Source organism: Drosophila erecta, unplaced genomic scaffold, assembly GCF_003286155.1.
Source record: "Drosophila erecta strain 14021-0224.00,06,07 unplaced genomic scaffold, DereRS2 tig00000055-arrow-pilon, whole genome shotgun sequence".
NCBI lineage: Eukaryota > Metazoa > Arthropoda > Insecta > Diptera > Drosophilidae > Drosophila > Drosophila erecta.
This window is the reverse complement of record NW_020825200.1, coordinates 21152159-21179124: the sequence shown is the minus strand read 5'-3', so window position 1 is coordinate 21179124 and position 26966 is coordinate 21152159. Positions and strand designations below refer to the sequence as shown.

Genomic DNA, 26966 nt, shown 5'->3' with positions numbered 1-26966 from the left:
TTTTTCCAAATTTTAATAATATATCTGCATTTATATTCAATAAAAGTTTATTTTCTGATTTAGTAAAGTACAATAATATAAGTACGATAAGTAATTGTGCTAAGTAGTACAAAATAAAGAAAATTTTAGAAGTGTACTTATTTTCCTAGTTTTGTGCGCTTATATAACGAATATTTCTAACGAATAAAAATAAAATCTAAAAATATCTTCTTAAAATAAGTAATAGTCACAGCATCAATTTTTAAATAATATTTTATTATGTCATATTACAACGAAATTGACCAAAACAGTAATTAAATTCGTTTCTTAGATCAAAATTGATTTCGACTTCTTGGTTATTGTTTTTACTCAGCGAACAACATTCCAACATTGTTTTTAACTGTTAGTGCAGATGCGTCCCTGTATGAACATGTTATTAGTGTCATACATTATTTGCCGAAAATAACAAATAAATTAAGTTGCCTCACCACAGTAGATTACTGCTTTTACAGCTATGGGCACAGAAGGCAGCAAACTAAAAGGAATTATTGTTGAGGAAAATGCGGTTGAGATTAATAAATTTTGGACCGTTTATAACGCAAAGACACCAACGACATCCAACGATGAACGTTGGAGCCAGATGCTGTCTGTATTCGAAGGCAAGGTCTTTCCCAAGACACATATTTGGTCTCATGGAGTGGGTCCGATTGAAAGGGCAATAAAAGTATATGTCTAGGGTAAAATAAAACCACTGTTTACCAAATGTTTTTCCCCAGAACCTAATGGTCTACCGCCACCCGTACATCCTAAAATATATAGCTTCTTGGGAGAAGTCGGGACGGAAGTATCTTGCTACAGAGAGAGTCAGGCATCTTGATGAGGTTCTGGCCCAGCAGACCGACATTGAAGTCTGTCTAGGCCTGCGAACAATACTTTGCGCTCTAATATTTCTGGTTGAGAAGGCTTTGGCACGACACTTAAATATTAACACGCTGTCTATTTACGTGACGGAGAGTGGAAGCTGGCGCCTCGCCGGCTTCGAGTACGTTTGGAGAGCCACAGATGTCAACAAAGAACTGCTCGACTTGGCACATTCCTATATAGACTTGAGTATTCACGGAGAGAATTTTGAACAGTTCTTCTTTGCCATTCTCTGTGAGAAAGTGTTGGGCAGGAGAGGAAAGGACAGTTGCATTACTGATAGCACTCCACACGTTCAGGAGTTCCGTGAGTATTGCAACACACACCTGAAGCATCAGAATACAAAGCTAAGGCCAAGACTTTCTGCTATCTTGCTACATCCTTACTTCAACCATGAATTCGTGCTCATACATTCCTTTCTCTTTGAGTTACCGCTGAAGTCAGTGCAAGAACGCCACAAATTCTTTAGAAGTTTGATTGATCGACTGCGATATTTCGACGAGGAAGTAGTGGCTTCGCAGCTGGCGAGTGACTTACTCTCTAGAATGGTTCTGCTGGATCCTGCTGCACAAGAATTCGTGACTCCATATATACTCCGTACAAAAGTTACGGATAAATCACTGGCATCGCTATTTTCTCCGCAAATCTACGTTCAATATTTAATTCCACACATACTCAAGATGTTCCGATTGCGTGATGCACAGATTCGGTTAATACTTCTTGACTATTTTATAGACTATATTCGTCTATTAAGCGATGAGCAACTTGAGAGGGAGATTCTTCCTCATTTACAGCTGGGTATGAACGATACTAACGACATCTTGGTAGCCAAAACGCTTAGGTGCATGGCTGATTTAGTTTCCATATTAGGAGCCAACAAAGTCTTAGGAGGGGACCGAGCCCGATGTTTTTCTGATGGTCGTCCGCACGCTGCTGTGTCCAGAGACATCGCAAATTCTTTCCCAGAACCGCGATCCATTAGTCCCTTAATGAATACTAGATCTTTCGACGTGGAAGACTTTATGGTTTCTGGGAGCCCATTGCCACAAGAAAGCAATGTCTCCCCCTTATCAATTCGCCTTAGCCCAGACGGCGGTGAAGACGAGAAAGTCCGGTTAAATTCAAATGAAAAATCCATAAGTATAAATCATAATAGCGACCCTGAAAAGGACTCAAATAGATCCTTCACAGAGCATGAAAGAGCCAACGTTGATGAAGAGGGGATTTGGTTTGATTGGGACAATACAGACCAGCTTCAGCAGGACTACCGAGAGGATCAGGTTCGAACCGAGTCGGAAACCAACAGTAATGCATTGACTAGAGAGATCCAAACAAACAAATCGTTGTCGCCCTCATATCGCACTGCAACCTTTAACTTATCCGTTGGAATAAACGAAACAATATCTCAAAAAGAACAACAAGTTAACGATGATCTCAGTGAGCTGGACATAAAAGTGCAACCGGTGATACAAAGATCTGAGTTAAGCGAATTTGATTTCTTTAAGGATATGGAACCGGTCATCGAAATAAAAACTAGTACCTGTGAGACACCGGAGCAAATAAGCAGTCGATTTGCTGCTTCTGCCGTTAACTGTAATGATCTGTGCGCCGATCAGGGTTGGGGTCATGATGAACAGGATAAGGACGACATTGTCTGGGGAGTGACGAATGCAACGACGATTTAATACAAAATAAAGTTATCTTTTACTGTTAACTTCACAATAAAGCCCCAAAATTTAATCAAATTTGATTTTAAGTTTTTGTAACTTTGGAGATATTTTAAGACCATACCTAAATCAAATAAAATCAAAATCATATTCTGTATTTGCTAAATACAGAAAAAAAACTATAATAAAATTATTTCATAAATTCCTTTGTTTTTGTCATGCTTGCCGTAAGAGTGACAATAATAGTATGGGGAAACTATGTAAACTTAACACATTCAATTGGAAAGCTCCGTGTGTCAAATACATGTATACTTGCATATCCATGCTGCGTTTTAAATGTAAGCACATTCCTGTTAATCATGGAGGCGTTCTTTTAATATTACATTTGTTTTCTCTTTATAACTCAAAATGGTAATGTTTTTTTAGGTTTGCATATAAAAAATTGACAAACTTGGTATTTTGATTGAAATTTTGACAACACAATCTTAAAATATAGTGGGTTAAAAACATATTGGAAATAAAATTAAAACCCCAACCCTACCTTTGTCAGAAAGTTTTAAAATTATAACATAACTCTTGAAAAGGTTTATACAGTCCCTGTATACTTGTTTACGTACAGACGAATGGAATGGTATAAATTAACGAATAGTATCTTTGTCTAACTTAAAATTAAAACAAACCCTCTGCCCGGATATTTAGGAATAGACCCTTGATACCAAATTAAAATAATATTAATAATTTCAACTATTTAATCGACTTTATTCTGTGCTCATATATTTTAACTAGACTTGCCGTCCAAGTCCTTAAAAAATCCTTAAAAATTTTACGTAACAAAATGGGACCAAAAAATAATAAATTAAAAATATGGTATGATCAGGTTATTCCTCAATTTTATTTAGTTCCATGTTGATAGCGTTCTCACAGTACACTTTTCATAAAAAATGCATCTCTTAATTTGAAAAAAAATCCGCGGGATGTGAGAGCTGAAGCTCCGAGGTTCATATACCCTCAGACATGAAGAGGACAAACCATTTATTATTGCTGTGTTAATTTAGTTATACAAAGCAGAGCCAATGTTCCAAAGACCCAAAGACCCGATTGAAAGGGCAATAAAAGTATATGTCTAGGGTAAAATAAAACCACTGTTTACCAAATGTTTTTCCCCAGAACCTAATGGTCTACCGCCACCCGTACATCCTAAAATATATAGCTTCTTGGGAGAAGTCGGGACGGAAGTATCTTGCTACAGAGAGAGTCAGGCATCTTGATGAGGTTCTGGCCCAGCAGACCGACATTGAAGTCTGTCTAGGCCTGCGAACAATACTTTGCGCTCTAATATTTCTGGTTGAGAAGGCTTTGGCACGACACTTAAATATTAACACGCTGTCTATTTACGTGACGGAGAGTGGAAGCTGGCGCCTCGCCGGCTTCGAGTACGTTTGGAGAGCCACAGATGTCAACAAAGAACTGCTCGACTTGGCACATTCCTATATAGACTTGAGTATTCACGGAGAGAATTTTGAACAGTTCTTCTTTGCCATTCTCTGTGAGAAAGTGTTGGGCAGGAGAGGAAAGGACAGTTGCATTACTGATAGCACTCCACACGTTCAGGAGTTCCGTGAGTATTGCAACACACACCTGAAGCATCAGAATACAAAGCTAAGGCCAAGACTTTCTGCTATCTTGCTACATCCTTACTTCAACCATGAATTCGTGCTCATACATTCCTTTCTCTTTGAGTTACCGCTGAAGTCAGTGCAAGAACGCCACAAATTCTTTAGAAGTTTGATTGATCGACTGCGATATTTCGACGAGGAAGTAGTGGCTTCGCAGCTGGCGAGTGACTTACTCTCTAGAATGGTTCTGCTGGATCCTGCTGCACAAGAATTCGTGACTCCATATATACTCCGTACAAAAGTTACGGATAAATCACTGGCATCGCTATTTTCTCCGCAAATCTACGTTCAATATTTAATTCCACACATACTCAAGATGTTCCGATTGCGTGATGCACAGATTCGGTTAATACTTCTTGACTATTTTATAGACTATATTCGTCTATTAAGCGATGAGCAACTTGAGAGGGAGATTCTTCCTCATTTACAGCTGGGTATGAACGATACTAACGACATCTTGGTAGCCAAAACGCTTAGGTGCATGGCTGATTTAGTTTCCATATTAGGAGCCAACAAAGTCTTAGGAGGGGACCGAGCCCGATGTTTTTCTGATGGTCGTCCGCACGCTGCTGTGTCCAGAGACATCGCAAATTCTTTCCCAGAACCGCGATCCATTAGTCCCTTAATGAATACTAGATCTTTCGACGTGGAAGACTTTATGGTTTCTGGGAGCCCATTGCCACAAGAAAGCAATGTCTCCCCCTTATCAATTCGCCTTAGCCCAGACGGCGGTGAAGACGAGAAAGTCCGGTTAAATTCAAATGAAAAATCCATAAGTATAAATCATAATAGCGACCCTGAAAAGGACTCAAATAGATCCTTCACAGAGCATGAAAGAGCCAACGTTGATGAAGAGGGGATTTGGTTTGATTGGGACAATACAGACCAGCTTCAGCAGGACTACCGAGAGGATCAGGTTCGAACCGAGTCGGAAACCAACAGTAATGCATTGACTAGAGAGATCCAAACAAACAAATCGTTGTCGCCCTCATATCGCACTGCAACCTTTAACTTATCCGTTGGAATAAACGAAACAATATCTCAAAAAGAACAACAAGTTAACGATGATCTCAGTGAGCTGGACATAAAAGTGCAACCGGTGATACAAAGATCTGAGTTAAGCGAATTTGATTTCTTTAAGGATATGGAACCGGTCATCGAAATAAAAACTAGTACCTGTGAGACACCGGAGCAAATAAGCAGTCGATTTGCTGCTTCTGCCGTTAACTGTAATGATCTGTGCGCCGATCAGGGTTGGGGTCATGATGAACAGGATAAGGACGACATTGTCTGGGGAGTGACGAATGCAACGACGATTTAATACAAAATAAAGTTATCTTTTACTGTTAACTTCACAATAAAGCCCCAAAATTTAATCAAATTTGATTTTAAGTTTTTGTAACTTTGGAGATATTTTAAGACCATACCTAAATCAAATAAAATCAAAATCATATTCTGTATTTGCTAAATACAGAAAAAAAACTATAATAAAATTATTTCATAAATTCCTTTGTTTTTGTCATGCTTGCCGTAAGAGTGACAATAATAGTATGGGGAAACTATGTAAACTTAACACATTCAATTGGAAAGCTCCGTGTGTCAAATACATGTATACTTGCATATCCATGCTGCGTTTTAAATGTAAGCACATTCCTGTTAATCATGGAGGCGTTCTTTTAATATTACATTTGTTTTCTCTTTATAACTCAAAATGGTAATGTTTTTTTAGGTTTGCATATAAAAAATTGACAAACTTGGTATTTTGATTGAAATTTTGACAACACAATCTTAAAATATAGTGGGTTAAAAACATATTGGAAATAAAATTAAAACCCCAACCCTACCTTTGTCAGAAAGTTTTAAAATTATAACATAACTCTTGAAAAGGTTTATACAGTCCCTGTATACTTGTTTACGTACAGACGAATGGAATGGTATAAATTAACGAATAGTATCTTTGTCTAACTTAAAATTAAAACAAACCCTCTGCCCGGATATTTAGGAATAGACCCTTGATACCAAATTAAAATAATATTAATAATTTCAACTATTTAATCGACTTTATTCTGTGCTCATATATTTTAACTAGACTTGCCGTCCAAGTCCTTAAAAAATCCTTAAAAATTTTACGTAACAAAATGGGACCAAAAAATAATAAATTAAAAATATGGTATGATCAGGTTATTCCTCAATTTTATTTAGTTCCATGTTGATAGCGTTCTCACAGTACACTTTTCATAAAAAATGCATCTCTTAATTTGAAAAAAAATCCGCGGGATGTGAGAGCTGAAGCTCCGAGGTTCATATACCCTCAGACATGAAGAGGACAAACCATTTATTATTGCTGTGTTAATTTAGTTATACAAAGCAGAGCCAATGTTCCAAAGACCCAAAGAAAATAGGTAATATGAGATTGTTTTTGAAGGCCCTCTGTAATTGCTTACTCTTCGTTGAGATGTATCTGCTGATGTACGTACTTAGCAATGACGGAAGTTAAACTAATCTATTTGTGACGTAAGTGGTTGTCCTTACAAAATAAACATTGCAAATGATTATTTTCGGTGCCCATATAGTAATGTAATTTTGAAGGGCAAGGTAGTGAAACTAATTGAAGTACATATTACTTGAATAAAAGAGTGTAGCGAAATGTGTATAAAAGTTAGAATCCTTATCAATTCTGCGAGAATGTAAAATTAAAGAAAGGAGTAAAGCTAAATACGTGCATTCCTAATATATATCATACTTCATTTTTTTTTTAACTTATGGTTACGGCTTTTTCGTTTAAATTTCCTTTAGTTGATATTTCTCGTGCTTTACGATTTTAATTTGTGTTATGGTTGTGTGATTTTTTATGAAAATTGGATTGATTTATTTTATTATTTGAATGGATTGATTTTCTTTTAGACAGACGAAGCAACACACATCGCAATATTTTCAATTCAGCTCCTTGTCCTCTAAGTACTTGTATTCAAAGGTGAATCCCTCCTTCTTTCGCTGACTCCACTTTTCATAATCGAAATAGATGTACGTACCCTGTAAATAGTTATTTTTTTATTATTAGTTATTATTTTTTTTTTATTTGCTCCCGCAAGGTTGCGTTTCATACCTGTTCGTAATCATCGTTGATAATCTTGGGCTCCTCGTGCCTTTGAAACCACATCATATACTTTGTGTGGAAACGCCAGCTCTGCTTTTTTAAGGCCTTAGCCGCTAGATATTGGGCCTTGGAGCCCTCCATATAGTAGAACACAAAAAAAAGGGTCTCCGTTGAGAGTCGTTGATAAAACTCAACTGTATCATAAATTGGCATCTGTGCCTTAAAATACATTTAAGATAAGGTACTCCGTACATAAAAATTGTATACTAATATAGCTCACCTGGGGGTAGTGCGCTGGCGTGAGCACTGGTGCGCGATGAAAGTACGTTTGTAGCTTTTCCGTGTCCATAGGCTGTGGCAGGTGATAGTAAGCAGCCTCCATCATTTGAAACTGCATTTGGTGCTCCTTCTGAAGTGGTGTTGGCCCAAGCGGTGTCACACCAAGCAGTGTGGGAATGTGCGCTTCCGTCGTGGCCATCTGCTGGGGCTGGCACGTATGCGTTTTGGCATTTCCGCTGATGGGCTGACCAGTAGCGTTAGATACATTTATAAGACCACTGCCAGTAGAAGGCCCGTTGTTAGATCCTGCGGTCGTAGCAAGGGAGCTATTCTGAATCTGTTGCTGCTGCTGGGATGTCAATTGCTGTTGATTCGTATTGGTTTCAGAGTTGAAATGTTGAAGAAGTGATTTCTGCGACTGCTGCTGTCTCAGGTCAATGCTGCTTGTTTGCTGCTGATTAAGTGAAATAGTATCGATCGCGGATCGATTAATAGCATCCTGTGCCATTGTTTTTAGAGAAATCGTATCGACAGTGCAGCTTGTGTCATTATTACTGTCCGAGACAGGAAGACCTGTAGGATTTGTCTTGATCAGTAAATGGTTTGCAATTTCAAAATAAGAAAAGTAAAGGACGAGTGGATTTATGCAAAGCTTTAACGATTAGATTAGCAAGTATTATCTATTGGTTAACCAAAAACCACTGCTGGATCGCCTTATACATGTTTATCTAAGGCAACCTTCTCCGTTGTCCATATAGATGACTTTTCACTATATAATAAATAGGTGTTTCGATGTCGAAAGACTTGTCTACCGACACGTCGCTGAGTTTGTCTACCGACACTGTGCAAGTTTGTTTCAGAAAGTTGGAACGCCCACAAAGACCAAAAAGCTGTCGCGTCCACATATTATTTAAGAGTTTACTATGTCTCTTGCCAATTTCTTTTGCTTTGCCAACTAAGTACCAGATAGTCGCGGAAATTAACTAGAGAATTCGGTCATATTTTTTGATTAATAAAAAACTGTAAACCCCTGAAATTGCATGACTTTTAATATATGTATAACTTCCGCACATATGAACTTAAATATTACTAAGCAAGAAAAAATTTTACTCGTTTAGAATTGATTTACTTTGATGTCATAGTTAACCGAAAAAGTAATACCAAAACAACTATTTATAATGCAGATAAAGACACTGCAAATTTTCGTTTTGGTATATACATATTTATCATATAAAATGTATTCCCTATAACATCAGTATAAAACACTTATAACCGCCAGTTATAACTGTAGCCTTACCATTTTGTATGTGAGGGGAATTTGTTTGAAGATTGGATAATGGTTGCACATGTTTCTGCTGTGCCTGTGTTCCAGCTCCTACGATAGCTGCCACGGTAGGAGTTACTGCTAGTTGCTGCTGCAAAACAGGACCATTTTCCAGAAGTGCTAAAATAGAGACAATTATTTAAGTAAGGGCGATAAACACAAATAACCGACACCCTACATGTATTGTGTTTTGCTACTGCAGCGAATGCAATTGTTGGTGTTGATTGGATCACAGATGGGCCTTGAACATTGGCGCTGCTCACGATCGGCGCCGAAACGACATTAGATGAAGCTGCTGCAGCGGCAATGACTGTGGAGCTTTGGCCAGGCGTTGGAGCGTTTGGCTGAACCGCAGGATTGTTACCACTAGACGTTGATTGCGATGCTCCCGTTCCTACAGTAGAGTTGCAACTTCCGCTCCCACTGCTACTGTTTTGCGACTGCATTGCGGAGGCTGCAACGATTGAAGCTGCTGTAGGCAGCTGTTGTTGATTTTTGCTGGGAGTTGAACTGACAATCTTATTGACTTGGGCTACATATGTATCAAAAATTAGTGAAATTAAAACTCGAAACTTGCAGAAACTTACTATCACTGCTCTGAGGCAGTTTGGCCGTGGCTCGTACAGGGGTAGGTTTTACAAGTTGATGAGGTTGTAGCTGTAAATAACAGTATATTGTGTAATGTGTATATTGTTAAATGTGTACAACCATAAGAAAATCTATTTTTAATACATACTTTCAATTTGAGGGTATTGCTTTCGCTGCTCTTGTTGCGTTTATCGCCTAGCCCCCCAACATAATTTATAGCAATTGTACCGCCTGCAGGATCCGTAGATGTTGTGGCCGACGAAGAAGCTGCGCTTGTGTCGCTCGCGTAGCCTACATTGTTGCCATTCGATTGTGCCGCTGTCAGCTGCTGCTGAAATAGTGCTGCGCTAGCTGCACTGCTACCACTACTAGCAGCTCCCTGCGACGAAGTGTTTAAAATTTGTTGAACAGTGACAGGGGACTGGGATGGACTGCCTCCGGAAGTGACGCTGCTTGGAGACCCGCTTGTCTCGTTGCTGTTATTGCTGTCCGTGGTAGCCGTGCCACTAAGCTCCACTTCATCAAGACCGATTATATCGTCGTATATGAACTCATTTTCCTCAAAGTCTGGCTCTTGTGATGAATCAATGTAGTACTCGACATCGTCTTTGATCTTGTTCACCTGCTCTGCTTCGACGCCGTCATTGTCAAGCAGCCTGAGCAGAGTTTCCAACTTTGTTATGTGAAACTTATGGCGATCCAACTTTCCTCGTAGGTCATCCATTCGCTCTTGTTTGTCTCGATCTAAACGTTTCTTTTTACCTGCCAGCAACGATTCGATCTCGCTCTCATACTGGTCAATTTGTATTTGAAGTGAACTTATTGAGCTGGTTAACCAATTGCGTGCATCATCTTTGATACGCTGGGCAGGATCCATCTTTTGTGCAGCTCCCAAGCCTTCCTTTGAGTAGGCTTTTGTTTTCGTTTCGCGCTCGACCACCTTAAAGCGTTCCATTTGCTGAAAAACATATAATTCTGTGCGCCTTGTCACAACAAATAATATTTAATAAACCCACTGTTTCAATGAGCCGTCGATTCTCAAGAAGGGAGCTCTTATCCTTAATTTCAGCTGATGCAATCCATGATTTAATTTGGTCGCGTAATCGTTGCAATTTCTTGATTTCCTTTTTGAGGTCTGCCTCATACTTCTCTTGCAGATGTTTTTGCTGATAAAATGGTTTCAACATTAAATTTTTTATACGTATAGGATGTTTTAAAAAAATGTTTTAAGCTCACCTTCTGGTTGGTGTTTGTCGCATTGTGTACTTTTTTCCAGATATCCTCAAACGTTTCAACGCCCTCTGCTACCTTTTTTAAACATCGATCAATTTCGCCTGACCACGACATTTAGTGTGTAAGTTTCGTTTGAGATGTTGAAAAGAATTCAAAATCAAGACCTTTGCTTACCTTGCAATTTTCTCGTCGCAGCCATAGCTATGTGTTCTCTTGTAAATTTTGAGGACGCAAATAGTTAGACATAGTCTGCTGTTGGATGCGGGGGTGTTTTTGGCTATAACCTGGATTCGGGCCACAAGCGGAGTTTGTTAGAATAAAGCGCCAGTGGTGTGGCGTTAATCAATCTGTTTGTGTTTGCAGGTCGCGGGTATGTCTCGGAGCACTAGAGGTCGTAGGAAGTCTGTGAATGCAAAAGCTTTGCTTTGGGAACGCAAGTGATTTCCTTAAGTGGACTACAACACACCCGCCAGAACCTTTCGACGGTATTTCTCTTCTTTTCGGCTGGGTTGTGATACTTTGCCGTCCGTGGGTGCAAGATTTCGATTCTTTGGCAAAGTTTAAAATCTGTGCGTCAAGATAAAGGCACACAACGTGGCGATCAGATATACTGGATATTCATTACATTGCCATTTACTGTGTACTGAGGCTTAGTAAATACTTAGATTTACGCATATGTACATCAATAAATACACTCATGGATTTTTCGCTTGCTTTTTGTTCTCTTCTTCCTCACACTTTCCGCCATCTTGAAATACATACCAGGAATACCATATATACCATATATTAAAATATCGAATATGTTGTCAGCGTTGTGGCAGCCCTGAATTGAAATTTTTAAAGTCCTCGTCATACGAATGTATATTTCCTATCGGTATCGAAGAAAGCAATTAATTGGGTTAGATAGCAATATTAAAATCGCTTACTGTTTTAGTGGTAATATTTGTTTATATTAATATATAGACGACAGTAATTATATAGATAATCATGTATATATGAGCAAAATACCGCATAAACGTTTCCAAAGAAATTATTTCCAACAATTTTTCACTTTTCTAAACATTTGTGATAATATGTCAAATAAACACAAACAAGAACCACAGTATAAACAGTCACTAATGCTGACAAAAGGTGCAGTTATTGTATTAATTATTTTTTTTTTTTTAATGCAATAATACCACTGCAGACACTCTATTTGAACGTTATATTTTATTGCCATGCGTGATCGTAAGAAACGGAGTGTCGGCACAATTATAGATATATTATAGGATATAGGATCTAAAATAAATTTACATGCTTAAATTAAAAATTGGGAAACCTATTAATAAACAATTGTGTGGAGTGGTATTGTCAGAACGAGACATATGAAAAACATTTTTCAAAAAATCGATTATAAAATGTTATATTTAAGATTTTTACACGCGTGGGAAACTTCTAGACATAAAATATACATAATTTACAGAACCGCTTGGATCTACGCCATCTTGTTACGATATCATGGCAACTTCGCTAGATAAGTACCAGGCTCTTGTTCTGGAAGGTACTTAACGGCCCTAGACTTGGATTCGTAGACCTAATGTGGAATTTATAAAAAAGTAAAAATGAATCCCATGTTAGGTCTCGCAAATTTGTTAACAAATTAGATCTAAAGACCTAACCAGATCTCAAAGCTACTAGTCTTGTTCGCTTCCTACACAGTAAAAATCAAATCGCTCCTAATTCAACCTAATAAATTGTCCAAAATTTTTCATCTAGGATGAAAACCCACTGCCATCTAAATTATTTTTGTTACCTAAATGATTGTGTTCTTTGTAGTAAAGTATCGATAAGAAGTAGGAATAATAGGCGTAACATAGACCTTGTAAGCAACCAAACATCTTTTAGGCAAATTAGTATTATAATAAGATTTGTCAATATTAACACAGAAACTAGAAAGTTGGAAAATAGAGAGCTTTTCCTAGCTTTCTCTATACTAATCGATACAATTAACGCAGGGTTGTCATTTATTATAGAAAAACTAGACAAATGGACTAGACTAGACATCTGGATGCGCGGTAAGAATAATGGTATACAAAAAAGATTGTGGACTCAAATCCCCGCGTTTTCTATATACCACGCTCAAGTGCTAGTTTAAATTTAATATTTAAGGACTGTGCCAACCTCAATCTTTATACGGTTGCAAAAATTATACAAATATTTTTGTCCTCTGCTAAAAGATGGGATATTATTAAAAATATATGTTCTAAATCTGACCTTAAAACCATTATCTGAAACAATATGCAGAATAGATGCTATAAAACCACTTTTTACAAATTTACTGGACATTTTTGATGACCTAAATGAAATATCAAATAAAATATCATATGATCAGAATGCAAAATATGACGCTAAATGTCTATCAGGAAAAATATGCATCTTTTTATGGAATAAATGTATGGAATATAATATTGGCGAAAATGAATTTTGTGAGTAAAAGTCGGCAGTCCGTCGATATGAATTTGAAATTGTAAGTTATGCCAAACAATTGCGAAAAATTAGTCGTCGAGCATGCATTTAAAACTTGCAGAATCCAGACCCCTAAGACGTAAAACTACTAAGATTATGAACACGAAGACCACTCATCCGAAACCCTCTTTTAAAGTTAATGTATTTATTTATATACCAAGAACCAAGCGGTCCTCCGTAGATAAAAGATTTAATTTTTTTGAATAATCACAACGACGTGTTTAATTTTATATATAATTTTAGAGATGACAAAGATTAAACACGATTAATAAGTAGCTGTCATCGTTTACAGGAGGAACATTCATCAAATGATTCATTGGATACTAACGCCGATGCCTTCTGTAAAGAAATTATGTCATGTTAGCCATTTTTAATAAAATGAAATAATGATGTGGTGAACATTTTCCAATTATTTTAAAACAATTTGACAGCTGTTTGTCCTAACATCACCATAGCATTACAAATTATGATAACTATGCCATTTACAGTAGCAAGCGCCGAAAGATCCTTTAATACATTAAAACTTAAAAAAAAATTAAACGGATAAATTAAATAAATTAAATATAAACAAATTTAGCGAAAATATCCACTGAGAAGACCATACTAGATCATATGGGATTTGCCAAACAAAAAAGCGAACAAAGTAGAAATATTATAATTTAATTATGTTTATATTCTTGCAAACTTAAGACTCCTGTTGTTTTTTTAGACATTTCATAGATACGTAATATTCATATTAATATTATTATTCTTAGAAAAAATTCAGATTTTTTGTTATTAATATTAAAATATACAATTCTTTGTAATTTAAGTAATATGTAATTAAAGTAATAATTATGAAATTATGTTAAGTAATTTCTTTGTAATAAAGTATATTGAAATTTGGTTAGAATTTTATTTTTCGCAGTAATTGGCAAGAGGCGAGCGGCACTTACACATTAAGCACTACCATTCAGGGATGGTCCATCATCAAAATGCGTTTTAAACGAAAACTGTCAATCGTTGGCAGTACGCTATGTTTGGAAGTATTAGAAAGGTCTAGAAAGATACTTATTCCAATTATTCAGCAAACCATTTTTGCACCCAAATTATAGAATTCAAGAAGTTCCGAAAAGTTGGAAAGGTCTGAATTGCCCTAACATCATTTCTAAATCAGGATGCTATAATTCGAGTGGGAAGCAGACTGGAAGCATCTGATCTTTCATTTGATGCAAAACATCCAATACTATTACCATATCATGGCTCAATAGTAAAATTAATTTTTGAAAAATTCCACAAAGAAAATATGCATTGTGGTGCACAAGCTCTGCTGGCAATATCTCGGCAGAAGGACAGTGAGTTTGCCTTGCGAAAACAATGAATTCGTTTGGTTGACTTCTCTGATTTCTGTTATATTTCGGTACAAAGTTGGATGATATGGATCTCCAGGTTGAGTAAAAGGTGGTACTCTAAACAGAAACCCACCATCAGGACTTGATACAATAATCGACCAAGAAAGTTTCGAATATAATTATCTTGCGGAAACGATAAGTCGTGCAAGCCGTCAATAAAGTCGTGTTGTGTTATAGGGAGAAGAATATTATATTTTTCTTCTATGGACTACGTAGTGCCAGATGTATTAAAATCACACAGAACTATCAATTGGTCCCTATCGAACAGCCTTTTTGAAACGGATTGGATAACGGACAAATGATTTTGATATTACGGGACTCATACAAAAACACAACAATCATCTTTCTTGCGCTTTGCCGATTCCTCTAATAGGTTAAGTCTAGTTAACTAGTCTAGTTAAGTTAAGTTAAGCTGCGAATCTAGCACGGAAAGGAGATCATCAGCTCGACGAAAACTATCTGAAGCCACGACAAAACTGCTTTTCAGTCTTTTCAAGCCACCTTCAGTTTGGCGCAAAGGCGATTTCACAACCCCTAGTGAAGCAACACAAACTATTTCAGATTAGCATTTCAATTTAATTTTTTTTAATTCGTTTATTAAAAAAATACGGAGAACTTAGTGGCAAGAAACAATTAATTTATTAGGCGGCAAAGGAAAAGAATGCGTGTGCGCTTGCCGATTTCAACTTTCAACATAACTTCTATTTCACACGATCGTACTTTGAGCCTAGATTAATGAAGGTTGGCGAATTCGAAAAGAACGAGAGAGAGTTTTATTATTAACTAACTTACACTAGACTTCACTTACACTTGCCTTCTTCATAAATAGACAAAAAAGGGTCCGGAGTTCCGGTTCTGGGAAGAAGCTCGATCCCGACGCTTTGAGGAGCGCGCTGTCTACCAATCGTAGGAGTAGGTGCTTGGCAGTTTTGACACCTGCCTCCCATAATCCGCCCATGTGAGGAGCTCGAGGGGGTGTGAACGCAAATTCTTCTTGATGCGCATTTGTGAATTGCGTCCGCCTGCTCCTCGATCGGCTGGCGAAGAGCCTGCCTCGTTCCGACGAAGTTTGTCGCGTTGTCGCAATGAACGGTCTGCGGACATCCTCGTCGACCAATGAGCCTTTTGCAAGCAAATAAAAAAGAATCAGTACTTAGATCTGACACAATCTCACAGTGAACGTCCTTGAACGCAAAGGTAACAAATAAGGCAACGTAGGACTTGCACTGAGGCCTTCCTCAAATTTTCAATGTCGTGTAGACAGGGCCACAAAAATCCACGCCACATATCGCAAATGGTCGGAGAGCACGGAGTCTATTTGCGGTTAGATTTTCCATAATTTGTGCCATTAGTCGAGGCTTGCTTTTAAAGCAGCGGACACAAGATCGAACTATCTGACTGCAGAGTACCTGAGAGTTTAATGTCCAAATGTCCACGCTGTCGTAGAATGCTCGCAAGTGCTCGAGGGCCGACATGAAAGTTTGAATAGTGCAGATGCCGGACGTAGCTCTTCACAAACTGGGAGCGTTTCGTCATCAGCAAGTAACACTTGGCATGATATAGGAGTGTTAGCTATTCGCCCCCCAACTCGCAACATCGATAAGTTGCATTAAGAGCACCTGTTTTCATGAATGAATGGGTTCAATCGCTGAAGTCTTGGTCCACCATTGGAGCCATTACCATCTTTTTCAATTTCTATTTGATACTTGTGCTCTTGAACTATTTCGATAATCTTATGAAATTGTTTATTTAGTGACTTCGAAAAGTATACTCTTGCCTTAAAATTTTATTAAAAGCGAACACTCTAAGCAGTTTGAGGTATGACGAGAATCCCTCGATGACATCCTGTTTGCACAGCTGCGGTCAGTCCGACCGTATTCTTTCTTGCCTTCTGACGCAAGACATAATCATCAAGCTCGAAATGCACATTATTGGTACAGTTTTCTTTTTTGTCCCTCAGACATGTGGTCTCCGCTACCCTGTTCAAAACGAATGTCGACAACGAAGATGGATGGGATCGAATTCAGTAAAGAGTTCATTTCAGAATCCGACCAGTATACAATGCGATCAATAGGGACTTTTACTAAGGGTTTGATTATATGACAGGGATCTGCAAGAATGTGAGCGGCACATAACTCAAGCCTAGGGAGCGTTTTGGTCTTGAGCGGTGCCTCTTTCGACTTTCACAACTAAATAAGCCGAGGGGGTCAAACAGCTTCGATGTCACTGATAGTTCCGTTCCGTTTTGTAGCTCGGAGACTCATGACAGAAGTGTCAATTTTAAACTTGAAGGCATCTTCTCTAGTCAACCACGATATTTCTAACGCCTTTGTTGACTCTGAATCCGAGATAGGTATCAACTTAACTGTGCTCTCAGATGCAGTGACCTCTGGTGAGTTTGAAAACCACTTTGTCAAATCAAAACCTCCTGTTTGACGAACCTGTCTTTAGCTCCTCTACGCATGCAGAACAAGTTAACATGTCATCGACGTACAAATCGGATCCAGCTCTAAGGAATGCAAATTTGGCAGACTTACGACGCGCAATTTTGTTTACGTACTCTGGGGCCTTAACACGCATTGATGGGGAATAATGTGGAGTTCTTGAGATATTCTTGGTTTTCATGTTGGGATCTCGAGACAACCTTCGCGCAAGCGACAAAAACCGACGTTTTGCAACCTCAATAGAGTTGCCTACCTATTTGGATCCGACTTAAACGGCAGCTTAACTTCTAGCCGACCTGATGGCAACCGAACCCAGAGGGGTGGCAACGCTAAATTGTTCTCAGGCACTGTGTATCTATTTAGAAGAGTGTGGTGTGAGCGGTAACAAGCTCGACACTTTTGTGTCTTTGCATTTCGGCTGTTTGGGAACAAGACACCCTGTTTTTCCACTTTTCATTTACCGTTAAGCATTCGTTAAGTACAATGAGTTATTTTTGCATTATATTCGCTTATTGTCACATGTATCGGTGTTCACATGTTGTTCACACTATAAACTAATGCGTACACTTAATGAGTTCAATTCGGGTGTTTGAATCTAACTGACTCGCTGCTGCGAGGGCATCGCCTTTTATTCATTCTTACATAGGTTCTTATCATCTAATTATATAATGCAGCGCTTGTAAGACGCTGCAGTCTGCGTTGGTCAATGCAGCTGAGGTTTATCTCAAATCTATGTTTGAAGCCTATGACCGCGCTAGTCACCTCCCGCGTGATCATATCTCTTGACACTTCGGCAATAGACCACTGCAACCGTACTTATCTGTAGTTGCCACTTATGCTGTCCCGTGACATGTTTATTGCAGCCCTTAAATAGAACATATTTATAGATTGTCTACTTATCATGTCTAAACACATGTTTAGACATTCTCCGGGGGGGAAAAATGTACGGCCAGTAGTTGTCTCTCATTTATGTGTTGCCTCCGGATATAAATGACCATTATAATTATAATAATCGTTGTCAACGCTAGGGCCGAGTGTCCGCTTGCCGTGTGGAAAATCAAGTCATCAATGTGTACTTTGTTATTTTTCAGAGTCTTGATGCGCATTTGAAGATTTTGCAGTTCATTTCTTTGGGTTTCTTTGAAACTTCTTTTCCATTTGCATAAGCCTTGCCATTGCCTGTTTGCGAGAGTCCCCAAGCTTTGCCTCTTGGTGGAATGGAATTGAAACCACAAATCTGCCTTCCTCGTTGATGACAGTTGTTTCTTGGAATTTTCTTTCGCATTCTGCATTGTCTGTAATTGTCTCATCGGTTTCATCTTCCAATTCCCAAAAGCGTTCCAGGTCCTTTAGATTTATTGTTGTAGTGGCACTTATAATTTTTTGCTTTGCTGCTCGAGTTATATTTCCGGACACAATCCATCCAAATTTGGTTTTTTGTCCCAAGATTCCATTTACGGTTTTTATTTTCTCCATCATAATCAGGGGAAATAGATCCACACCTATCACTATGTCAATTCTGCTTGGCTCGTTGAATCGTGGATCTGCTAGCCTGTAGCCCTTCCACTCTTTGTTGATATCAATATCAAACTTTTTGCTGGGAAGGGCTCTATGGAGTGTTGGTAAAACCAATGCTTCCGTTGATGCTTTGAAGCTGCTTGGAATTTTTGGTTTGATAGTTAGGTGGACACTATTTTTTGATAATTGAGTAGTCTGGGAGATACCTTCGACCTCTATAGTACTCCTTACTCTGGGAATCCTTAATATTTGTGCTGCTTCCTCTGAAATCAGCGTCTTCTGGGATCCACCGTCAATAAGCGCCCTTAACTCGTTGTAACCACCAGCTTTGTTTTTCACTAAAACAACAGCTGTAGCCAATAGTGTGTCTTGGCCTTGCTTAAGGCTATTGCTGTTGATACTGCGTTTTGTGTCTTCATGCAGAAGGCTGTTGTGTCTTTTGGAGCATCGATTGCATGTAATTTCCTTTCTGCAGTCGATAGCATTATGCTTTCCAAAGCATCTAAAGCACATGTTGTTCTTTTGAACGAATTCTTTTCTTTTTTCGATTGATAGTGCTCTGAATTTGAGACACTTTATCATATCGTGGCCATCCTTAGAGCAAAAGGCACACGATCTAACTTGCACTTTTCTTGTAGCAAGCTGAGTGGTATTTTTGGTAATGGCGTTTACTGAGTTGTATTGTTGCTCAATAAACTCCAGTACATCTTGTAAGGACTGTATAGCTCTTGCCTTTTTTACATGCTGTTCATACAGCTGCAAGGCTTCTGGCGAAAATTTCCGCAGCAGAATTTCTGCTAAAATTACGTCAGCAGAGCTTCCTATTTTTCCTTTTTGCTTTATGATGAATATGCTCTCGGTCGCAGTATCCAAAAACTTCCCTAAATTTTTCTCATCGTGGGGCAGCAAGCACTCCAATTCCATTAATTTGTTGAAGTGTTGGGAGAATATTTTTCTGCTATTCTCATAGCGTTTGCAGATAAGCTCCCACGCTGCTGTATAGCTAGCCGCTGATCCCGTTATCAAATGGCTAACCACCATTTGAGCTTCTCCTTTTAAGCAGGCTCTTAAATATCCCAGCTTCCTTGTGTTGCTGAGATCCTTCCTGCTGTCTATTAGCTCAGAGAACAGCTCGAAAAATGTTGGCCATTCCTTCGCATTTCCATTGAACGTTGGAAGGTCCACTTTTGGGAGTTCTGGCACGTCGTAGTTGGAACTTTTGAACTGTTCCAACTTCATTTGAAGTACCATCTCTAGTGCGGCAACTTCAGATTGCAGAATGTCTGCCTCATCTTGATCAAAGACAGTTCTGTCATACTTGTTTTCAAGCAGTTTCAGTGTGTCCGTCACGTTGGACCAATGACTTTTCATCATTGCCAGCTGCTTGACTAGTTCAATCTCACTTGAACTATCCAGGGTTTCGTAGATTAGGCTCATCTGTTGCCTCACCCTGTCCGCTCTTCTATCCACCAGTTGAACCAGATTATCAACTGGACTGGAGCTCCGAGCTGATGCGCTATCAGATAATTTTGATCCACTTGGTATATTTATTTCTTCAAGTGTTTCTACCTTTAATTGCGACTCCTTGTAGGCCTTGACAGCATCCATAGTTTTAATAAATATTTTATCATTAAAATATTGATGATCGCCAACTCCCAATTTTACCAGCGCATTGTTGTTAGTAGTAAATCGAACTACCAATGCTTCTATTGCTGGTATAGATGCCTTTTCCTTGATTGCTTGCAGTATTTTGTTCTGCAGCTCTCCTTGGTCTTGCATCAATTTCACAAATCTTTCCGACAACATGTTGGGAAAACAATCACTGTGACATTTTTGTGCTTTCTGCTTATATTCTTTGGCGTGATCCGTTGGAGGATTTTTTGATTGGTCGCCCAGTTGACCTAGCTGTGCCTCGACTCACAGCTGATTGATCAGCCAAGGAAAAGCAAGAACACAATGTTTCACCTTATAGTCCTAGTACTTTAAGGCGTGGTCTTTTATTCTGTGTTTCTTACCACTGGTGGGGGAAACAACAGAATCACTCGAATAACCTTGCTCTTTTTACTTTGAAGCGCTGGTTTTTTTCTTCTGTTTCTTACCACTGGTGGGGGAAAACGACAGAATTTCTCGAAGGACCAAAATGTAAAATTCAGAATTGCTGATGTATGGCCTCAACACACCTTACCACAATTTATAATGGTACACAAAGCAACCTTTAGCTATAGACTATAAGGTGCTTGTTTTATTTAAAAACATAAAAGATTCTTTTGTATCTTTTTGCTTTTTATATTTATACTCTGTTCCTTACCTTTGGTAGGGGGAAACAAGAGTCAATTATTTTTGCTACCTTTAGCTGCAAGATTAACTTAGCAATGCTTAAAGGAGCTGGCCTTTCTCTGAATCCCTTACCATATAGGGGGAAACTGCAGAGTCGAATCCGGCTCGAAGGACCAAAATGTTCACACTATAAACTAATGCGTACACTTAATGAGTTCAATTCGGGTGTTTGAATCTAACTGACTCGCTGCTGCGAGGGCATCGCCTTTTATTCATTCTTACATAGGTTCTTATCATCTAATTATATAATGCAGCGCTTGTAAGACGCTGCAGTCTGCGTTGGTCAATGCAGCTGAGGTTTATCTCAAATCTATGTTTGAAGCCTATGACCGCGCTAGTCACCTCCCGCGTGATCATATCTCTTGACACTTCGGCAATAGACCACTGCAACCGTACTTATCTGTAGTTGCCACTTATGCTGTCCCGTGACATGTTTATTGCAGCCCTTAAATAGAACATATTTATAGATTGTCTACTTATCATGTCTAAACACATGTTTAGACACATATAGCTCGGAGTCCTTTCCTAGTACTTTTCCATGACCAGTAAACTTGTTTACATTTTTAGCATAAGCATCGTATGATCCATTCACCGCTTCATTTTTGTCACCGCTTCAATCGAAGTCTCCGAAGTTCAACTGTGCGAAGTTCGAACCAATTAAGATTATAAAGGCAGATGGACTAAGGGCATTTCATTTATAAGCATTGGTCTTTTCTCAGACAATTAATACATAAGGAGGCAGACTTAAAAAGCTCGAACCTTTGCATTACAGAGAGACGCCCAAACGTGCTACAGTACTGTAGTAAATGATCTGCTGCATTGCAATAGCTGCAAGTTTGCTGAGGCTTGCTGTTCGAGGATGAACACGAAAATGAGCTACGATTATTTGGCTTGATCGACAATAATTCGTCTTGCTTCGGCTTTGCCGATTATTCACCAGATGCTGATATGCTGATATCGGCAAAGTCTCATACTCGAGCTGTTCTTCCCATTTTTGTTTGGTAGACTCCGTAGACTCTATTCAATAACAAATTGATCAATATAGCGTTTCGTCTCCTATCAATAACCATAACTCGATGAAACAGTATCGATAAGGTTTCCCAAGGAGGATGCGGACTGATGCGATTGCTGCGCCGAACACTATGTTTATTGTTGAGTGCGTTCGAAGTTTGCGCAACTCGGATGTGTTATTCGGATGAAGCTGCTCGAGTGCTTCTAGCGAGAGAATTCGTAGGCGTCACACCTCGTATGGAGTCAGCTGTATCAGTGGTGGCGCAGGTTTTGTTGAAGCCACTTCATTGTTGCTGAACTCTCGGCCGTTGATTTTCAGGTTCTCGTTCAGGAACGTTATTAAGTACCGCTCAATCGTCTCTCGATGTCCCTCCAGTTCACCGTGCCATTGAAGTCGTAGAGCAATATCAGCCCATCAGACGATTTCTTCTATTGCGGGGATGTGTTCTGCATTGGCGAACTCACACCTTGACTGCTTTCCATTTAGAAGTTTTGGTAGACAAAAGTCTTTGCTTAAATTACTAATGAATTTATTTTTACATATTTTTAAACCGTTGGTACTTTTGTAGAAGGAATTGGAATTTTAATGACATACAAAATTGTAGTTCCGTTATACAAAACGGAAACGTCTGAAAATATTAACATTTCCTCGACCGTTAAGGCAGAAGCCGGCATACTTTTGCTTTTAAGTAGGCTGCTGATCTCTTCCAACTCGAACTCGCTCAGCAGAAATGTGTTCAGAACACCCAGCCTCGCCCATTGGATGGCAAACTTAATGTTGATTATCTCCTCTTTTACGAGCCTAATCTGATTCTGCAACCCTATGGCCAACTCATCCCTCAAATTCGAATCTTTTCTAATTGAATTTTGTATCTTCGTGGTCACGTCAGTCAGTAAGTTCATTCTATCCTCTAACTGCATATTGATGATTACCTGCTTATTTTTATTATCTGTCAAGTCGTTTATCCCGTTAGTCAGAGCTACGAGGTCATCGTGATCCGGGCTACCGGCAACATATTTCCAGGCCGTCCCTATAAGATCTATCGATCTAGTTTTCCTTGTCTTCGCTAGGATCACGGTATCAAGCAGGTTCTTTGTCTGTATCAGTTCGTAGTTCAGTAAGTGATATGACTTATCATCGTTAAAGTCATGATTGAAGTAGTTTGTTAATTTTTCTATGGTCAGTTGTACGTGGTCCAACAATTCTCGTTGTTCCTATCCCATTATAGATCGTCACAGTCTGTGCGTCGGTGTAGTTAGTTATCTCAATGAGTCCGTTTGTCGAGGCGACCACAGCAAGCATCCTGAAAGTAATCATGATCTGATGTTACTTTTGTGCACTATTTTTCCTGATTCTGTTAGTATTGTAGTACTTCTATCTTGCTTAACTATTTCTTTCCTAAAACTATTTGATAGCTTAGACCCTAATCTGGTATTAACCCAAACGAAAATTTCTTGCCCCTTGATGTAGGTTTTTATAGGCTTTCTGGTCCTGTTGTAGTGTTTAATGTCAGTTTCTTGTTTCTTCTTAAGACGGTATACAGTATATTGTCCAGTCAAGCTTGTTCGTATTGTTCTGGTGCCACCGTAGCTACCCTACCGAAGAACACCTCTAGGGGTCGTTTTTTTGTGACCGGATGGACAGTGCAGTTATATTCATAAATAGCTCTATCGAGAAGTTCTTCGAAGCCTCTATGTGTTCCATCTCCTTTCAAACATCTCATTATTTCAGAGAGTGTGGAGTGAAATCTTTCTATCTGTCCATTTACCGCACTCTTGTACGGAGGTGCTCTATAGATCTTAATGCCCAGCTGGTTTGTCAACATGAATTTGACAGAGGCTGAGTTGAGAAACTTTTCATTGTCAATTACTATTAGTTTAGGCACTCCATAATAAAATACGATATCTCTTAAGGGTTTCCTAATGTCCTCTACAGCTTTCGATTTAATGACTCTTCTCAGAGCCAGCTTGGAAAAATTGTCGATTGCTGTGAGCACCAGATGTCGTTCTGTCGAGTAGATGTCAATATGGGGTATTCTGGCAAGGGAGTTTCTTTGATCTCCGGATGTGTGGGATGTCTGTCATATTTAGAGGTCTTCCACACCAAACACTGACTCACGATAGCCGAAACTTGTTTCCTCATTTTAGGAAAGTATACTTTTTCGGACAACTGAGCTTTATTTTCCACAGCATTTCTGTGTGCTCTGTTGTGTGTCCTAAGTATTTATTCTTCCTGTTCGGCTTCGTTAACAAGGTCTTTAACCTTAGTTTGAGAGAATCTAATCTTGAAACCCTTAAAATGGATGGGGTAGGGAACTTGTATTTTCCGCATTACATCCTCAGATGTGAAAATTCCTTTAATCACGGATGGGTTAAGATATTTATTCAGATCCGACAAGAGGCTATCAGGTGTGAACAATTTACGATTTACTAAATGCCTATGGAATGTCGGGAATGGAATGTCAAATGAGTAATTCTCTGACAGATTTCCTGAAGAAAATTTGATTTTTAAATGCTTCAACGCTAGTTATCAACCCATGGCTCGAACTGTCAGAGCTGTGCATTGTTGAGGCTACTGAGTTTATTTGCGCGACTGTCGGTCCTCTGGACAGAGCGTCGCCCACAGTTTTCTCTGCCTGGTTTATAGAGAATCTCATAGTCATATTCCTCGAGGTATGATTTCCATTTTTTTATCCTCGCATTTCCATTCCAGCTGCTGAGGGAATGGGTCAGAGGCTGATGGTCCGTAAAGATTTTCACCTGTGCTTTACCGTAAAGGTAAATTTTCATCTTTTTTAGAGCCCAGATAATGGCTAGCATTTCTTTCTCATTTGTGGCGTAGTTTTCTTCCGCCTTCAAGAGTGTTCTCGAAATTGGAAGCGTCCGTTGTTAGGTGAAATTCTTTTTTAAAATCCGGGTAATGGAGTACCACGTCTGGGGAAATCAAACTGCTCTTCAATTTCTTGAAGGCTTCTATTGCTTCGCTATTAGGGGAGACGGATTTTTTTGACGATAATGTCTTGGAAATTCGCCCATCCTCCCCTCTCAAAAGCGAGCTAAGTGGTTTTGCTAACTTAGCGTAGTTAGGAATAAATCTCCTGTAATATCCGGATAGTCCCAAGAATGATCTCAGTTCTTTGAGTGTTCTTGGAGTTGGAAAGTCTGAAATTGCCTGTACTTTAATTGGATTGGTTTATATGCCCTTGTCGGACTCGACGAAACCCAGGAATTCTACCGTCCTCTTCATAAACTTGCAAGGTCATGAAAATCATGTCCAGGTTTTTGTAATGGGTTTCATCATCTTTCCTAAAGATGATGATATCGTCGATATAAATAAAACATATTTTGCCAATATGCTCATAAAGAATATCGTCGAGTGCGCGTTGGAATATTGATGGTGCATTTTTCAGACCGAATGGGAGTCGTGTGAACTCGAATCCATGATTTATGGAGAAGGCGGTCTTCTCGATATCGGAGTCTTTTAGTGGGATCTGGTGAAACCCACTTTTAAGGTCAAGCACTGAGAAAACTTTGTTGTCGCCAAGTTGGGCTAAAACCTCGTTAATATCAAGGATAGCGTACCTATCCGCCACTGTCACCATATTAAGCTTTCGGTAATCGATCACGACTCTGTATTTCATTTTACCAGAGGAGTCAAATTTTTTTGGCACAATCCACACGGGTGAATTGTAGGGTGACCTTGATGGTCGGATTATACCGTCACGCAAAAGCTCCCCTATTTGCTTATTTACCTCATCCTTTAGGGGTATTGATAGAATTTCGAATGCACAGGTGTATCCGATGTGGTTCGAATTGCTGCCTTCACATTTGTTGTGTAGGTCAGCTTTTGGTTTGGGTCTGGGAAGAGACGTGGATAGTTATCAATTACCCGATTCAATTTTTCTCTTTGTTCTCGTTCCAAGTGATCTATTCTGGCGCTGATCGTGCTAACAGCCTCGAATCTTTGTTCCTTGATAGTAGTCCTTCTTCCGTTTCCCAGTGTCATCGTCAAATTTCCCAGATCTATCTGTGCTCCCGTTTCTTTCAGAGTGTCTTTACCGAGAAATCCGTCAAATGTCGTAAGAGATGTTAATAGGAAAAATGTTCTCTCCCAGTCAAAAAGCTCTGCTTTCTTATGGTAAGTTATTTTTATATCGCCACCCGGAGTGGCAGCTATGAAAGGCTTGTTGTTTGGTATTGCATGCGACACCAGTTTGGGCTGAATATAGTTTTTGTTAGAGCCCGTGTTAGGACAGAGGGACCTAGTTTGAGTTGTCCGATTGAAAGAAAATCAAAAAATGCGTCGGTTTTCAGTATCATGTCAATATGGCGCGATTGGTAAAATTTACCGTCTGCTAGCGGAGTGTTATCTGGAAGATTCCAAGCGGTGGTGTCGATATATTTGTCATGCTGGTAACGCAGAGATCAGCAGACAATTCAAACATATTTGACATCTGTTTGTAACTGACCAATGCTTTTCCCGCCTCTGCGCGAAATCTTCTGTTATGAAGTTTACCTGGGAACAGGAATTGATAAGTGCCCTTCCGATCTTGTAGGTTCCTGATGCATACTTTACGATAACCATTGCGGTTGCCAGCAGGACCTGTGATTTGTCCCCAAGATTTGACTGTGTGTGTGTAGCTGCTCCTAAAATAGGTGCTCGAGGTGCTGTTGGCTGTGGTTGAGAGCTTTTTAAATACTTCTCCATAATAACCATTGAGGAACCCTGTTGCATGTGCGACAGCTGCCTCGATGGGCAGCTTGCTAGTTGATGCCAGCCGCACATGCAGTTTAGGCAGAGTCGATGCGATTTTATCAAATTAAGGCGTTATAAAGATTTTATGCACTTAAACCTGTCGAAGCCATACAGCCCGTGTGACATCGATGAGCAAAGAACACAAGAATTGTTGGTAAGTGTGAACGAGGAAATATGTGCTCTTACGATATGTAAGCAGTTGCTCTGATCTCTGCGGTTGAATACGGGCACTCGACATTA

At 39.1% G+C, this 26966-nt stretch overlaps 3 protein-coding genes and 1 long non-coding RNA gene across 8 annotated transcripts; 3 read left to right on the top strand and 1 right to left on the bottom strand.

The window, feature by feature from the left end:
- Positions 1 to 396: 396 nt before the first annotated feature.
- LOC6542135 (protein-associating with the carboxyl-terminal domain of ezrin) lies at positions 397 to 2645 on the top strand. Its single transcript, XM_001970785.3, has 2 exons — positions 397 to 703; positions 756 to 2645. Exons 1-2 carry the CDS (start codon positions 494 to 496, stop codon positions 2583 to 2585), a joined length of 2040 nt encoding a protein of 679 aa, XP_001970821.1. The 5' UTR covers positions 397 to 493; the 3' UTR covers positions 2586 to 2645.
- A 1021-nt stretch (positions 2646 to 3666) lies between these two features.
- LOC113564149 (protein-associating with the carboxyl-terminal domain of ezrin-like) lies at positions 3667 to 5624 on the top strand. The gene is made up of 2 exons (XM_026979697.1): positions 3667 to 3682; positions 3735 to 5624. Exon 2 carries the CDS (start codon positions 3741 to 3743, stop codon positions 5562 to 5564), a length of 1824 nt encoding a protein of 607 aa, XP_026835498.1. The 5' UTR covers positions 3667 to 3682; positions 3735 to 3740; the 3' UTR covers positions 5565 to 5624.
- A 657-nt stretch (positions 5625 to 6281) lies between these two features.
- LOC6542119 (CCR4-NOT transcription complex subunit 3) lies at positions 6282 to 11911 on the bottom strand. Of its 5 annotated transcripts, XM_026979694.1 has the most exons (12): positions 11527 to 11911; positions 11231 to 11331; positions 10939 to 11167; positions 10768 to 10865; positions 10548 to 10697; positions 9680 to 10489; positions 9531 to 9600; positions 9122 to 9475; positions 8917 to 9063; positions 7621 to 8192; positions 7350 to 7559; positions 7178 to 7276 (listed from the first exon to the last, which is right to left on the bottom strand). In XM_026979694.1, exons 3-12 carry the CDS (start codon positions 10961 to 10963, stop codon positions 7178 to 7180), a joined length of 2535 nt encoding a protein of 844 aa, XP_026835495.1. In that variant the 5' UTR covers positions 10964 to 11167; positions 11231 to 11331; positions 11527 to 11911. The 5 variants fall into 5 exon arrangements, with proteins under 5 accessions (XP_026835493.1, XP_026835497.1, XP_026835495.1 ...); XM_026979692.1 differs by having other exon boundaries at positions 6282 to 7276; positions 11231 to 11569; XM_026979696.1 differs by having other exon boundaries at positions 6282 to 7276; positions 7350 to 7553; positions 11231 to 11569.
- Positions 11864 to 13688, top strand: LOC113564150. Its single transcript, XR_003407822.1, has 4 exons — positions 11864 to 11895; positions 12227 to 12625; positions 12777 to 12818; positions 13513 to 13688. It is a non-coding gene; the product is annotated as an uncharacterized LOC113564150 (long non-coding RNA).
- Positions 13689 to 26966: the final 13278 nt, after the last annotated feature.